Source organism: Coprinopsis cinerea, assembly GCF_000182895.1.
Source record: "Coprinopsis cinerea okayama7#130 chromosome 5 map unlocalized cont3.5, whole genome shotgun sequence".
Classification (NCBI taxonomy): domain Eukaryota; kingdom Fungi; phylum Basidiomycota; class Agaricomycetes; order Agaricales; family Psathyrellaceae; genus Coprinopsis; species Coprinopsis cinerea.
In genome coordinates, this window is record NW_003307540.1 from 1,671,734 (window position 1) to 1,687,012 (window position 15,279).

The window sequence follows — 15,279 nt, forward strand, 5'->3', positions numbered from 1 at the left end:
AGTCGAGTTTAGGCCTTTTCTCAGTAGTGGTTCGAACATTTCACTTGAAGCCCTCCGACCATTGCCTATAGCTCTACTTACATTGCCGTACGGCCAGCGGTAGACGACTTGATCGATGTACAGAGCAAAGCGTAAAAAGAGTTGATCACGCGGAGGACGCGCTGCCAGGGAGTGCCATGAATTTCTGATGCTCATTACCCGACGCGCTTGTCATCCTCACTCACCAATGTCCTCTCTCAACTCGTCTCTCAATTCTCTAGTCTGCTCACTCGTACCTGTTGCACGGGCAAACTCAGTGCTGAGGCAAGAACTCCTCGAGCAGTGTCAGGATATTCTTTCCAGGTAACTATCAACTGCATGTTCACGGAGAACTCTCTCAAGTGAAATCTCTAGCCATATAGGACACAACAGCGAACGAGACCTTAACCAACTGGCTGACTCTGTAAAGAGAAGATGTAGGAGAGTGTTATCTCCAGCATGTCCCTGTCTAATCGCGTTTTAGTGCTGGTCGAATCTCCCAACGGAACCGATGCTCTAAAGTTCACCAATCTCTTGTCGCGTCTTCTCAAGCAAGTACGCCTCGGCTCATCTTGATTACTTTCAAACTCTTATCGTCGTATAGAATGCAATATCTCGCAAGTCCGAAGTGATCTCGTTCCTCACGTCTGTAGCGTCTCAAGAAATCCCCAATTCAACACCCATGTTTGCCCCGCGTCCATCCTCTTCCAGTTCTCGGCGTGCAACAAGGACAACGCGTGCATCCACACCGGCCATTGAAATCGACTCCAGGAAGCAACCTATAGGCAAGTCAAAGGCCGAGCTTCTGAAAGAGTATCGAAAATCAAGAGGTGCATCTTGCTGTCATCAACCAGTCAATTCCGTTCTTGACACTAGACCGCAGGGCAAAGTCAGATACCAGAGATACTCTTGTTGCGCGATGCGATCTATATCCTGCAAGGTATATCAGGGAAGTTTATCCATTTTGCATCCAACGACGAAGAAGTGGATAAAATAGTGTTTGTGGAAGACTCGGTGAGTATTGAGTTCTACCATCATTGGCTGAAACTAAATCGCGTTCAGACATATATCATTTCCACTCCTACCAAAACTCTCGTGCATCGTTTGGCAGAGCTTGGATACCTCTACCGGCGGGTGAACAACTTCATCAGAGAGCGGGAGGGAGCAGGCGCTATAGGCATGATCGAACAGAGGCTCTGCCATCATCTCCAGTCCCAATTGAACGAATATTATCGGCTGATTGCCATCCTGGAGACTCAGATGCTCTCCAGTAATCCACAACTCTCTACTTTAGGCGAATCTTCCGAAGATGGCAAGAATGAAACTGGAGTCTCATTGAAGCGATTGGACGTCTGGCTAAACGACTGGCGGCTGCGGATGCAGATGATGAGTGTTTGCGTCGAGAGGGCAAGGGGTATGCACGTCTTCTCATTGAAGCAGTGTCTGCTCTAACACACAGTGACAGAATCGCAAGGTGGAGCTCTAGTCAACCTGATTCACAGTTATACGGACAACGGCGACCCATTCATCAGGAAATTTACTCACCAATTACTCGAAGAGGTGTGCCACTTCCCCAAGGTCTTCACCAGTGTCCTGACTCGTCATAAGGTGTCAGCTCCCTTCTTCTCGACTCTCCACAAATGGTTGTTCTCGGGAGAACTCTACGACCCCTTTGGCGAGTTTTTCGTAGCAGTTGATTCATCACTGGGTCCTGTTCAGACAGCCCATCCATCCTCATTATCTGGTGGAATCAATGAACTCCCTGGCGATGGAGGATTCGGGACGGGAAACGGGGAAGGCGAGGACGGTGCTCGGGAGCGGAGCGGGAAACTCTGGGAGACAAAGTACCAGTTTCGGAAAGCAATGCTTCCTCATTTCGTCGGCGAATCCTCCGGCAAGAAGGTGGATTCTACCCCTTCTCTTCCAGCGCATGGAGCTAACGCAAGCCAGATTTTCTCCACAGGAAAGAGTTTGAACTTCATTCGGTACAGCTGTCATGACAGCGATTGGGTTGTCACGCGTGAAAAGATGAGCTCTTTCCGAGGCAGTAAGTATTGCTTCTCTTGACTATTCGCCGTGATATACTGACCGCCAGTAGCCCTCAAATACAGCGACGTCGGTGGTCTGGAAAAGTCGATTGACTCGGCCTATCGCCTGGCCAGCCATCGCTTGTTCGAAGTGTTCATCGAAAAATTTAAACTTCTGGACCATCTGAGTGCCCTCAAGAATTATATGCTCCTGGGTCATGGTGACTTTGCTGATCAGCTGATGGAGGCGCTGGGGTGTGCATCTCTCGTCCGCTTTCCTTCGCGCGTACCTGACAAGCATGAATTTCAGCCCGAGCTTAGCTAGAGCAGCCAATACGCTATACCGACATAACCTGACTGCAACGCTTGAAACCGCGATTAGAACATCGATTGCCCAACACGACCCGCCGGAGGTGCTCCGCCGATTAGACGCCCGAATGCTCGAATACTCTCACGGAGAAATCGGTTGGGATGTCTTCACTTTGGAATATAAAGTTGACACGCCTATCGACACCGTCTTGGACGACCGGGCCATGGAGGGATATCTGAAGCTGTTCCGACATCTGTGGCAAATGAAAAGAACGGAGAAAGCTCTGGACAGAGCCTGGATGAGAATAATCAGTGGTGCACGAGCATTCCTTCGCTTACCAGGTATCGGCGCTTTTGACACTCTTCTATTTCACACTCACTGACGGGGGTTGTTCTCTGATGCCTCTCAGAATTGGAGCACGAGTGGCACAAGATTCGTATCACCGTGGCAGAAATGATCCACTTCATCCGCCAACTAGGAGCCTTTTGTCGCTTGGAAGTCATCGAATGCTCATGGAACGGGCTTATCGAATTTTTGGACAAGAAAGAGGGCGATCTAGACTCGCTGATCAACGCACATAGATCATACCTCGATCGAGTCGTTAAGAAGATCTTCCTGCTTAACACCAATTCGAGGTCTAAAGAGGCGAGGATCAAACCCTACACTCGGGCGCTTAGCACCTTCTCACACGGTCTATCACAGGAACTGGTCTTAAACTTGGTCAAAGATTCTTTTTCGACCGTGTTGATGTACCGCGAAGCGTTGGTGAGTCCTAAGACACTCCCTGTGCTAACAGACCTGTAACTCAGGGGGCTACAGGATAACCTCTACAACTACTGCCTTTCGGAAGCAGCCAAGAGAGATCAGAAGGCTGATCAAACACGAGTACGTATACAAATTACCGTTCGGCTCTTCTCGGACTTAATTGGTTGACCAGGGGGTGTATACTGGAAGACCCGAGAGCAGCTCTACAAACAGCGAAGAACACACCAGGGAGCTGACTGCACGGCTCCACCAATATGGTTCCGCTTTCACAGAGAGGGTCCACACCATCGTCCAACATCTCCAAGTTCACCCAGATCTAGACTGTCGCTTCTTAGCCATCCGCCTCTCCTTCTCGGACTATTACAAGAAGAACAAGGACAGGGCATGATTTCACTTTCTCACCTGTACTATATACTTCATATACCCATCTCATGCCAACGATGTCGTTTCCAAATAGATCCATTAGTCGATAAGTAAAGCAGGCGCTAATATGCTAGGTGATCAGAGCTCTTCCCGGTGGATGCCCTCAGCCTCCTTTTCAACAGGCTTCTGAGCCTCGGGCTCGTCAGCCTTGGGTTCAGCCTTGGGGATCTCAAGGCTGTTCTTGGCGTTGGCCTCGACGAAGGAAACGAGGCTCTCAAGGGAGCGGTCGCCCTCATAGTCAACGAATTCCTTGGAGCCAGCGGCCTTGAACTTAAGAGTGGGGAAGCCGCTGATGCGGAAGGGGACGGTGGGAGGAAGGTCGTTCTCAGGAACTTCAAACTTGGCACTGGAAAGAAAAGAAGAGTCAGTCGACGATCTTCCAAGTCGGAGATGGAAACTCACATGACGATCTTGTCCTTGATGGCGGCGTACTTCTCACCGAGTTGATCCCAAGTGGGCTTGAGACGCTTGCAGTGACCGCACCAGGTAGCATAGAATTCAACGAAGACATCCTTGCTGTCGTCGAAGACAACCTCCTCAAAGTTCTTTCCGACGAGAGTGTAGACAGGCTCATCCTGGGTTTCGGGGATAGGCTGGCTCTTGAGCGAGGGTTCGAGCTTGCCGGTGACGTAGCTCTCGAGGAACTCGCCAATGGCCTCAGTGGTGATAGCCTTGGTTTGGTCGAAGGGATATTTGAGTTGCTTGTCCAAATCCTGAACGACGAACGAGGGCCAGTTGGTGTCGGGGAGGTTGAGGGCCTTGCCGTGGTCACCGTACTTGACAGCGTCGATCCAGACAAAGTTGACCTTGGACTTGTACTTCTTGGCGACGGGCTTGATGAGTTCAATTTGGGCGTCCTTCTCAGGCTTGGAGGGGTCAATGAAGAGGTAGGCGAGGGGTTTGCCGCTCTTGGCGTAGAGACCGTAGGTCTCACCGTTGACTTCGTCGATGATGGGGATGGCGAGTTCAGCAATCCAGTCCTCAAGCTCCTTCTTGTTGGTGCCGGAGACGGGGTAGGGGTATTCGGTGCGAGGCTCATCGAAGGAGCGGTAGACGACGATGGCGGGAGGGGTGACACCGGCAGCAGCAGCGACGTCCTGGTCGGTCACAATACCGAAAAGGTAGTCGTCACGATGAGCTTCGGCGGCGGCGCTGAACTCAGGGGCGGGGGCAGCGGTAGAGGAAGGAAGGTAGGCAATGGCGACAATCTTGTCAGCCTTGGTGAATTCCTCGTGCTTGTCAGCGGTCACGTCAGAGACAGCGGGCAAAGATTGCCTGAGAAGGGGTGTCAATTAAAGTAGAGGCGAGAAGAAGGGAAAGGCGGCTCACTTGACCATGTAGCTGACGATACCGTCGGCCTTGCGAGGACCATTGTACTCGCTGTCCTTGCCGTTGCGATAGACCTTAAGGGTGGGGTAGCCCTGGATGCCCTTGGACTGGCAAAGGTCGGCTTCCTCAACACAGTCGACCTTGGCGAGCTTGATGTTCTTCTCCTTGAGGGTGGTGGCGGCCTCCTCGTAGTGGGGAGCGAGGGCCTTGCAGTGACCACACCTACATGGACACGGTCAGTTTCTCGTTGTCAACGTCGTCGAAATGGAGGGGGTACCGACCATGGAGCGAAGAACTCAACCAAGAGCAGGGGCTCTGAGTTAACAGAGGACTCGAAGTTGGCGGCCGTCAAGCTGATAACATCGGAGGCAGCCTCAGCGAAGACCAGAGAGGCGAGAGTCAAGAACGAGGCCGGTACTACGAGACGCATTTGGAGGAGTTTGGGAGAAAGAGTGAGCGGTCCAATCGCGGTTTATAAACCAGCGACACGTATAATCCGCGACTGACGTGTCACTTGTGGTGACAGATCATCCATCTCCCGGACTGTTTCATAGTAATCTAGGCGCCTCACACGGACACGGAGAAGCAACCATAATTCTCCGCTTTAGCCGAACAATTCGTTTCCACCACGTACCCACAACAAATCAATAATAACATTATCATCTATTAGACGAGCTACATGTAATTTAGAGGACACCGAGATCGAAGTTACTGCCATGTTGGTTACCGCTTGCATAAGTTCTAGCCTGTGGTGTGAACTGTCTTGGCGGCGGGAAATCTGAGACAGGGAAAGTATGCGGACCTGCATTCGGAGGAGGTGAGGGAACTGTTTGTGGGCCATGTCAGTGATATTGTGTGTCACCTGAACGAGAGGAGACACGTACTTCGTCGACGTGGTGGGGGAGGGCGTCCCGACACAACCGGCGGCGCCCTCGTTGGAGGCGCGAGCGCAGCGTGCGTGGGGGGACTGTTGGGTCGTCTCGGGGGCGGAAGAACTGGTCGACTAGGGGAAGAGCGACCATCAGGAGATCCTGATCTATCATTGAGCTCGGCGAGCACGCTGACTCGTGCTGGGGGTGGTGGAGGGGCCGCAGGCGGGCCCTTGCGGCCAGGAGGAGGAGGAGGTGGCGGTGGGGCAGCTCTGGCCGGTGAGATAGGTGCGCCAGGACGAGGGGGAGGAGGCGGAGGAGCTCTTCCCAATCCACTTCGGGAAGGAATCGGAGGCGCCGCTCGAGTGACCGGTGATTGGTTGGGAGATTCGGCTCGAGGAGGAATTGGGGGAGTTGCTCGCGAAGGGGAATCAGTTTCACCTGAGACCGGTGGCGGCCTGCGGGGAGGTGGAGGCGCCGCGGAGCTAGGAGATGGTATAGCTCTCGATGGCAAGGTTGGTGCCGTGCGGTTGGGCACTGGTGGAGCAGAGGCAGTCGGCCTTGGTGGTGGTGCTGGCGAGGGCCTTGGAGGAGCTGGTGGTTTAGCCTGCACTGCTGGCGATGGAGGCGCACCTCCCAGCTTTGGAATTGCAGGTGGTTTGGCTAGATTTGCAGGCTTGGCTACCAATTGAAATCGAATTACTTAGTTGAATCTCAAGTACCGAAAGGGAATCACTCACCCAGATTGCTTTGGCCTGCAGGCTTGAGCTTGGGCATTCCTCCAGCGAAGAGTCCTGCAAGTTGCGGAGGACCTCCGAGTGCTGGGCCACCGCCGCCGTCGCCGCCTCCAATGGAAGCACCTCCCCCAGTAGATCTCTTCACACCTCCCCCGTCGATAGCTGGGGCACTGCGGTCATTTGTCTCTGCTTTCTTGAGCCTTTTACCTGCTTGAATTTGGGCTAGGAGCGCAGAGGAAGCCATGATGGCAATCGATGTCGGGAGAGAAAGGCAAGACCTCTGCCCTATTTGTTTGTGTGACGCTGTACTCCCAGACGGCTATGTTTGTCAGTGGCGTCATATTCCCATTCAACTCAGGACTGCGCGTCCGCAGCGACATGCAACCGACGCACAGGTGAATACACTGTCAGGCATAGCACTTTGCCTATTATTGAAAAAAAAATTATTATACTATCTACTCTACAACCTTCGTCGAGAAACAAGGCAACTGGAATAAAACAGGGATAACCAACGCTTGGCACAGAACATTAAATACCTCACCGATGCATTGAGGCTAGCCAGGGTTACGATGCTGGTCCGGATGTGATGCTCAGACATTGGTAGTGACCCATCCTTTCCGACATACCAGCGCGATATAGTACAGCTTAATAGGGCTTGTGTCGGTTCTTCTTCAGCTCTTTCTCAAGTTGCTTCGCCTTGCGATGACCAATTTCAACAGGTCGGATGGCAGTGCTATCCGCCTTCTTCAGTTTAACTGGGCGGTTTCCAACGTACTTGCCTGTGTTGTAGTTCGTCAGCGTGCGCTGGATAGTAGGACGAATGTACTCACCATCCATCTCTTTCCAAGCCTTCAAAAAGTCTTCAGGATCCGAGAAGGCTACGAACCCATACTTGGCCTGGGTTGGCGTTAGTGCGAGTCCAGTGGCATACTTCATTGATACGCACCTTTTGACTCAGCCTATCTCTGATAACACGGGCCTTTGTAAAGGATGGGTATTTGTTGAAAGCATTCGCCAGAACATCGTCAGAAACATCATTGCTCAAATCACCAACGAAGAGTCGGAACCATGCTGGTCTAAAGGTCAGCTAAATTAAACAAAAAGCATCAAGAAATAGAACGCACATGGATTCCACTCCAAAAGTGTTTGATCCTCCCAAACCTTTCCTCCACCTTTACGCAGCACAGTCGTACGCTTTCCACCCTTTGCAAGTTTACCGCCAGCTCCACCTCGTTTGTCTATCATGGCACCAGGGACGTACACACTTTGTTGCGCAAGGATTCCAACATCGTACTCGTAGGCATTGGCGGGAACAGGGGCGCTGTGGGAGGAGGACGTGCCGGGAATGGGGTAAGACGGTCCTTGATATGGCTTGTAGTATGGGTTCACATCGTACGCAGCCTGTTGCTGCTGTTGGTATTGCTGGTGATATTGGGCGTTGGCGTAGGGGTCCATGCCGTTGTTGACTGGTCGTGGAATGGAACAGAACTTGGTCTCGTGTGCCAAGGTGACGGTGTGCCGGTTTTCAATCTCCGATGCTTGCGGGGTTCAACTTGCGTTCACTGCCAAATGTTGTCCCGCGATTCAATCCATCTACGCATTGATATTGCACGGCAAATTCGATCAATAGTTTCGCTGAATGAGACTACAAAACATCCAATTTTTCTTTAAAACGTTTCCACCAGCAATACCTGGCCGTTCTTTCGTCAAATAATCCTGAAAACGAATAGCCCACCAGGGAGAGGTGGCGGGACATCGGTCGAGGGATGCTACATCTCACGGGTTAGTGGTGCCCCCCCATGGGCGCTTAGCAGCGCCGGCCATTCAATTCAATCTCCGCTGCCACGTGCACAGCCACAGAGCGACCCAAAATCAACACAATCAACACACCAGCGAAGGCGTCCCCAACCCCCCTCGTCGACACCTCAAGGTAAGGTTCGCGACGTTGAAAAGCTGCCCGTGCTTCCTATCAATCGTTTTGTGCGGTGGGTTATGCCAAAAATCGCGCTGAGACGATGGATGCACGAATGGGTAGCGTTAGATGGACTTTGGCTGATTTTTTGGCCCCCAGATGCCCTTCGTCAAGAAGCAGAAGACCGACGCCTACTTCTCCCGTTTCCAGGTCAAGTTCCGCAGAAGGAGAGAGGGCAAGACCGATTGTACGTCGTCCAGAAAATCGTATTGTGCGATCCCGCTAATTTCACGACTAGACTATGCCAGGAAGCGCCTCGTTACCCAGGCTAAGAACAAATAGTATGCATCCTCCGAGGTCCCTCGAATTGACCCAGTCGTTGACGGTCTTGTTTAGCAATGCCCCCAAGTACCGCCTAGTCGTCCGCCTCACCAACAAGGACATTATCGTCCAGGTCGTCTATGCTCGCATCCAGGGCGACTTTATCCTTACCCAGGCTCACTCAAGAGAGCTTCCCCGATATGGCATCAAGCACGGTCTTACTAACTGGGCTGCAGGTGTGTAAAAGTGTAGTTTTGGTTAGCCTCTCGTTGGCTAACTTTGTACTTTTTTTTTAGCCTATGCAACTGGTTTGCTTGCCGCCCGCCGAGCTTTGACCAAGCTTGGTCTTGCTGACAAGTACGAGGGTGTCACCGAGCCTGATGGTACTCTCCAAATTACCGAGGCTCTTGATGATGACGATGCTCCCCGACCATTCAAGGCTTTCCTCGATGTCGGTCTCCGACGAACTTCCACCGGTGCCCGTGTCTTTGGTGCCATGAAGGGTGCCAGCGACGGTGGTATCTACATTCCTCACTCCGAGAAGCGATTCCCCGGCTACGACCCAGAATCCAAGTCTCTCGATGCTGAGGTCCTGCAGAAATACATCTATGGTGGTCACGTTGCTGAGTACATGGAGAGCTTGGAGGAGGAAGACGATGAGCGATTCAAGAAGCAGTTCGCCTCTTATCTCGCTGACGATATCGGATCCGACGATATCGAGGACATTTACAAGAATGCCCATGCCGCCATCCGGGCCGACCCCACCTTCAAGCCCACCACCAAGACAAAAGACTGGAAGGCCGAGTCACTCAAGTACAAGGTCCCCAGGCTCACCCTCGAGCAGCGCAAGGAGAGGATCGCCGAGAAGATCGCCAAGTTCCAGGCTGGTGGCTTCGACGAGGACGACGAGTAAATCTCTTTCTTTACCTGCACCTTGCATCCAAAAATTCCTCTCGCATTTTGTATGTAGGATTCGCATTAGGCTTTCATTATGCACGCTATGATATGACCACACGCATAAACGTTACGAGTTTTGCTCAATGAGGTTTTGAACCCAAGTCAGAATAGATCCGTGTGTTTCGGCGTAGTGGTGACTTGCCCGTTTCCCGGATTTGTTGTCCAAACAGAAAGCCGCACAGTTGATCTTCATATCTGCGTCGAAGGTTATATGAAACGTACTGCGACAGCGCCATTGGTGAACCGGTGAAGTTCAGAATTTCGTTATTTACTCACTATACGAACGCCTCCCATCGAGCTACCAGGTGATTTAGGTCAATAAACCACGTTCCGCCGCGAAGTTTCTCTCCAAGTTGACATATTTGTTGCAGGATGAACCTCTCGATTTCGGTTTTCAAAAGTTGCGAAAGCTGGGGCAATGAATACACCTGTAGGGTGGCTTGTGCCAGGTGAGCGTTGAGATTCGATGGTGCCACGAATGTCAATCGTAACGTTTGTCTGAAATGACGCTTAGTAGCCGTCGAAGAGAGTGCAGGGACCAACATACTTGTTCTCGATTCTCAAGATAGCTTCTCCACTTGCATGTCGATGCCTTGATTCGGTAAAGATCTGCACGATTTCTTCCCCCGTTTCGCCAACGGCATCGAATACGACTTCCGCCGGAACGCCAACAGCGTTTAGTCCACGCGATGCATATCTAAGTTCTTTCTCTAGACGTTGACAGAAGACCTTGTACTGCAAGAAATCGATTATAGGCTGAAGCATATACGGCTGGTAGCCGATGGGATTAGGCGTTGGGAAGTTGCCAGAGGAGTTCAGTCTTTCGGCTTTGATGTATGCATGCCTTCGCAGCAAAAGTATGTGAAGTAGGTGATAGATCAATGCACACAATGGGGAAACTCTGTCCTCCGACGAAGCTTGGTCCTTAGTCTGGCAAATAGTATTTAGTGCAAGGAATGGCGGTGAGAAGAACCAATGCGCACCAACTCGAATCTCAGTTCTACGCCTTGGGAAGCGTCGATGACAATCAACCTTTCAGATACACGCGCAAGTGCTGTTGGTAGAGAGCTAGCTTCCTTGATGAGAGACGAAAAGATCTCTTCATCTACAAGTTCGAGCTGAGCCTCCCTCAACGACTCATTCAAATCTTCCGACTCGAGATTCACCGAATGTCGGTTAACAGTCCAATGTTCCGTGCCATCATCATTGCGATGAATAAGAGTCACTTTAATGCGCATATGCTGGCGACGCGTGAACATCAATTGACTTCCGTCGCTGACATCTGAAAGGTACGCGATTCCTCTTCGCCGGATAGCCGGTGGAGCTTCAAAGAGCCGTCTTAGCAATCAAGCATTAAAAAAAGCGGCATGACTTACACTCCTCGAGGCCGTACAGAACCAGGAAGTCCCTGGCAGTCCTGTCGCTGTTCTTGCCTAGGAACGTTCCTGCAGGTAAAGGGGACGGTACCATTCGCCAGTTGTTGCCCCTGATCTTCAATGCATTTATCCAATACTGTTCGCTTTGCTCGTGCGTTCGTTGCATACGCTCGGCGACAGTGTTGAAGAGGCCGGCTGCCTTTCTCAGTGCTTCGTCCTTGGAGCCGATAACGATTTGGGCGTTGAACGCTTGCAATGACGGCAGTGAAGGGAGTTTGGAAACAACGGTCGCCGAAAGGCCCGCGGTTGGTGCATCGGTGGAGAGTGGGGGCTTTTGGGTGGTCGAAAGTACCGATTCGAGTATGTCTCTTGCCTGTGTCATCTCTCCCAGAGCAACGCTGACAGCTAGGTGTTATCCCCCGTGCAAACGCGTAGAATCAACTCACTATAGTTGAGGCAGCAATTCCGATCGCATAGCGTTGAGGTCCTCGAACGTCATGGGCTTGTGTTTCTCCTCTTTTTCTGGTTCCTCAGCCTCTTCACCGTCTGCGGTGGACGACTCTTGCGCGGAGGTGCCATCGGTCGTCCTCTTCTCGGGCTTTTCGAAAAAGTCAAATCCCCGTTCTTGGAATATTCGATGAAGATTGGACTTGAGTCGTTCATCCGCAGATTCAATGCTATGCTGGGGTTAGTGAAGCAGTCCATCCTCATCCATCCAATGGACTCAACGGTTCGTAGATGTATGTGCCGTCAGGCTGGATGTCGAGAACATTGGGAATGCGTTCACCGGAATCGTCTTTGTATGGTCTTTCAAGCGAAAGCTTGAGGTTTTTCCAGTCGCCGTTTCCTTCGGGTTCTGTTGGCCTTGGTGACTCTGCTGCTGTGCTCATTGTTGTTGAAGACCTTCGAGCTGCAAGTTGAATGGAGATGATCACGGCACGAGGAGCCGGATTGATCTGATGGGACATTACGTAAGGTATTCTCAGCAGCAACTTGGAAGTTCTTGGGCTTATCGTGACATTTGACTCGGTTCGCTCTTTCTCAACGGCTTCGAGTTTCTCCTATCCAAGATGATAGGAAAGCCATCCGAAATGACGCCGTCAGGCGTAACCTCTTCATCCAAACGAAAGAAACCCGACGATGACTCTGCGAACGGCGTGTCCACCAAAAAACAGAGAACGCGAGTCAGGTCAGTGCCTTAGCTCCCTGGTCCCGTTGTCGTTCTCATTCCGAGCCCAGTTTCTCTTGCGGAGAATGTCATCGACGAAAGCAAAAGGTAGTTGAGGATCTTTCCCATGGTCTTTAGGCTTTATTGACTTTTCCAGTGCGACCGCCAAATTCCCTGTTCACATGTGCGTAGGGTCCCTGTTCGTGTCCCTGGCCCCACTGCCGCATGCTTATCGTCCTTCACCATACAGTGCGTCGCGCGCAAGGTCCCGGAACTGTGCAAGGCATATACCCCGGGCAAAGCAGACCAAGATTTAAGCGCCCGGATATCGCGGCTCGAGCAAATTATCGAGGTTGCCTTGCCCCAATACTGGAATCCGACTGCGCATGCCAGAACCTCGAGCACACCAGCTGCGGTCGAGAATAATTCGTTCAGAGAACGACGACGATCCCCCTCGGTTCCCGACGACGATACCCGTTCTCAAACCGAAGAACAAGATCCGAGCGGTGGGACACTGCAAAGTGGGAAGTGGTACGGGAACAGTGCGTCAGGGAGCGTTGCACCCGCATATGTGATCGAACAAGTGAGTACATTACCACTTTATTTCCCTTTGAAACTAAATAGCATTGAACGCTAGCTACAACAGGTAGTTGCTCATTCTGGTTCGAATGTCCGCCCTGGTTTCCGAACTGGCGAGTTTGACAACTTGGAAGGAGGGTCCCAGCAACGTGCGTCAATGAAGTTGAGGCCTAATGGTGAAGTAACAGACGATGACGCCGAGGCGTCTCCGGAAAACAACTTGCAAAGCCTTTTCCTCGAGTGCGGTGTCTCGCCTCATCAAATTTCTGAACTACACCAAGAACTCCCCTCGCCACAAGTATGTGACCGTCTTATCGACCATTATTTCGCTGCCATGTGAGTGCCCCTTCGCCACCCCTTCAATACTCATTCTAACATCTATTCTTAGAAACTGGACGCGATACCCCATCTCGGAACGGGATTTCCGCGCCGCTTACACTTCGGTGTTGAGCCATATTCAGGACGGAATAGGCGCAACCAACCCCCATGATGTTCGATTCCTCCCGCTGTTATTCGTCGTCCTTGCGATATCAGTTCGCCTGGCACCAGAATCTCTCGCGGGGGATCCTCGCACTCGTCGAGTCACTTCTCTGAGGTATTACTGGTCATGTGGGTTATGCCTATTTCATGACCAGAATCTTCTTCCTGACCGTTATCTAGCTCGAAGGTCCCTCCTCATTGCAGCAGCAATACAACCCGACTCCCTTGATGTCGTCCTTACTCGACTACTCGTATGTTGAAAGGTTCACCAATTGGAACCCTAGAGTTGACCGCCTCGACAGAGCGCAAGATTCCTGACTTTCGACAGAAGAATTACGGAATGCTGGAGTCAGCTTGGCGCTGCAGTAAGGACTGCCCAGGCCCTGGGCTTCCATCGGGATGGCTCGACACTGGTGCGTTGCCGCTGTCATGTCTGTCAAGATTTTTCTGTTGACAGAGATCCGCCTAGGGCATGGACCCGAGCCAAACGGAATACCGTCGTCGAGTTTGGTATGATAGCAGCATCTCATTCCAGTCAGGTATTCATCCCTTGTCCGACAGGTCTTATCTTCTCCACGCGGATCGTTCCTATGCCCTGGTACTGGGAAGACCAAATTCAATACAAGATGACTATACTTCTACAAAGGCCCCTTCCAACGTCGATGACGATCTTAGGCCCGGTAATCTGGAATCACGACCACTATCACAGCCTACCCGCATGACATTTGTTATCCTCCGACACCAACTGGCGATTATCATTGGCCGGATTGTACACCACTTCCAACAAGTCAAGGAGCGAAGCCAATACTCGGAAGTCCTCGCGTTGGATGACGAGCTCCTCAAGTTCATGGAAAACCTTCCTCCGCATTTCTCACTCCAACCTGACACCTCATTGGACCAAACCCACACATACATCCCCGTGCACAGGTTCCTTCTCATTACCGAGATCCTCTTTGTCAGAATCAGTCTACATCGACCTTACCTGCTCAGACGGCTTCGTTCAGACCGGTACCATCGATCCCGCAAGGCTTGTTTCGAGTCAGCGATCAAGGATTTCCAAGTGCGACAGGCTTTCCGAGAATCCATGCCAAAGGAACGGAGGGACTCCTTGAGCAACGCCTACAGGGAATTCCAAACAGCCATGATAAGCGGACTCTACTTTATCCTCGAACCAAAAGGTGCTTACTCGGACACCATGCGCAAAATACTGGAAGGCTTCGTCAAGGAGCACGAAAACATGCAAGATTTGGACGAAACCACCCGACGTGAATTGAAGACGATCGAATTTCTAAAAGCAAAAGCCTCAGAAATGGCAATGCAAGAGAACGACCCAGCACGAGCATCATCGACGCTGACCAAACAAGAACAACAAGCTCAGTTATTGCTGAATCTGCAATCTCCAGGAGGAAGCAAAGCATTCCAGTCACTGCCTGGCAGCACTGACCAAACCAACGCGACCCCTCCCTTTTCCGCTGCCACGATAACTCAACTGAACCTTTCCCCCACTTTCCAGCGGCTTCAAACTAACGACTACGCGAACTCTCCGACCGCAGGCTCGGGAAGTCCACACGGCGACGATGAATCTCCAGCACAGTCTTTGCTTGATCATTGGGTCAACACCGTCAGTAACACCCACCTGGACATTAACACTGGTGCCATGTCCTGGGGCGGCCCCACAGCCCACACCGATTTCTCGGGGTGGGCGACTGCCGCCACGACTGTCCCGACGGACCTTCGTGGACTTGCAGGCGTTGATGGATCGGACTGGAGCTACTGGGAAGCTCTCGTTACCCAGATCCAACGCGCTCCTTGAGCGAAAATGTATCACATAACAATGTATCCTGAATCAGTTCATTGCTTAGTCTCATGCTCGTCTATTTATGTCTTTAGTTATGAATACCCTGAAGTAACCAACGAAAACCAGTCTTACCCTAGTCATTATGAGTTCTTGCCAAGACTACCACGGCGGGCGCGGCAGTTTCCGTCCCAGCTCACAGCGCAACAGAAG

At 51.8% G+C, this 15,279-nt stretch overlaps 7 protein-coding genes across 7 annotated transcripts; 3 read left to right on the forward strand and 4 right to left on the reverse strand.

Moving 5' to 3' along the window:
• Positions 1-226: 226 nt before the first annotated feature.
• CC1G_00343 (gamma-tubulin complex component 3) lies at positions 227-3,508 on the forward strand (the record flags this gene model as incomplete). The annotated part of the gene is made up of 12 exons (XM_001837155.2): positions 227-342; positions 394-455; positions 503-573; positions 623-848; positions 902-1,032; positions 1,081-1,432; positions 1,484-2,065; positions 2,114-2,300; positions 2,356-2,696; positions 2,765-3,120; positions 3,175-3,240; positions 3,293-3,508. The coding sequence occupies 12 exons, from the start codon at positions 227-229 to the stop codon at positions 3,506-3,508; spliced, it is 2,706 nt and encodes a 901-aa protein (XP_001837207.2).
• A 56-nt stretch (positions 3,509-3,564) lies between these two features.
• CC1G_00344 (disulfide isomerase) lies at positions 3,565-5,302 on the reverse strand (the record flags this gene model as incomplete). Its single annotated transcript, XM_001837156.2, has 4 exons — positions 3,565-3,889; positions 3,946-4,818; positions 4,873-5,094; positions 5,154-5,302. 4 exons carry the CDS (start codon positions 5,300-5,302, stop codon positions 3,622-3,624), a joined length of 1,512 nt encoding a protein of 503 aa, XP_001837208.1. The 3' UTR covers positions 3,565-3,621.
• A 256-nt stretch (positions 5,303-5,558) lies between these two features.
• CC1G_14642 (hypothetical protein) lies at positions 5,559-6,722 on the reverse strand (the record flags this gene model as incomplete). Its single annotated transcript, XM_002911165.1, has 3 exons — positions 5,559-5,698; positions 5,757-6,422; positions 6,482-6,722. The coding sequence occupies 3 exons, from the start codon at positions 6,720-6,722 to the stop codon at positions 5,559-5,561; spliced, it is 1,047 nt and encodes a 348-aa protein (XP_002911211.1).
• A 401-nt stretch (positions 6,723-7,123) lies between these two features.
• CC1G_00345 (hypothetical protein) lies at positions 7,124-7,933 on the reverse strand (the record flags this gene model as incomplete). Its single annotated transcript, XM_001837157.2, has 3 exons — positions 7,124-7,375; positions 7,425-7,549; positions 7,603-7,933. 3 exons carry the CDS (start codon positions 7,931-7,933, stop codon positions 7,124-7,126), a joined length of 708 nt encoding a protein of 235 aa, XP_001837209.2.
• Positions 7,934-8,354: 421 nt separating this feature from the next.
• Positions 8,355-9,798, forward strand: CC1G_00346 (60S ribosomal protein L5). Its single transcript, XM_001837158.2, has 5 exons — positions 8,355-8,408; positions 8,550-8,637; positions 8,689-8,731; positions 8,787-8,947; positions 9,008-9,798. The coding sequence occupies exons 2-5, from the start codon at positions 8,550-8,552 to the stop codon at positions 9,622-9,624; spliced, it is 909 nt and encodes a 302-aa protein (XP_001837210.1). The 5' UTR covers positions 8,355-8,408; the 3' UTR covers positions 9,625-9,798.
• CC1G_00347 (hypothetical protein) lies at positions 9,736-11,934 on the reverse strand (the record flags this gene model as incomplete). Its single annotated transcript, XM_001837159.2, has 7 exons — positions 9,736-9,889; positions 9,945-10,166; positions 10,216-10,598; positions 10,652-10,992; positions 11,045-11,442; positions 11,491-11,721; positions 11,774-11,934. The coding sequence occupies 7 exons, from the start codon at positions 11,932-11,934 to the stop codon at positions 9,736-9,738; spliced, it is 1,890 nt and encodes a 629-aa protein (XP_001837211.2).
• Positions 11,935-12,135: 201 nt separating this feature from the next.
• Positions 12,136-15,084, forward strand: CC1G_00348 (nuclear protein; the record flags this gene model as incomplete). The annotated part of the gene is made up of 8 exons (XM_001837160.2): positions 12,136-12,233; positions 12,405-12,795; positions 12,850-13,127; positions 13,180-13,400; positions 13,452-13,522; positions 13,574-13,684; positions 13,741-13,781; positions 13,833-15,084. The coding sequence occupies 8 exons, from the start codon at positions 12,136-12,138 to the stop codon at positions 15,082-15,084; spliced, it is 2,463 nt and encodes an 820-aa protein (XP_001837212.2).
• Positions 15,085-15,279: the final 195 nt, after the last annotated feature.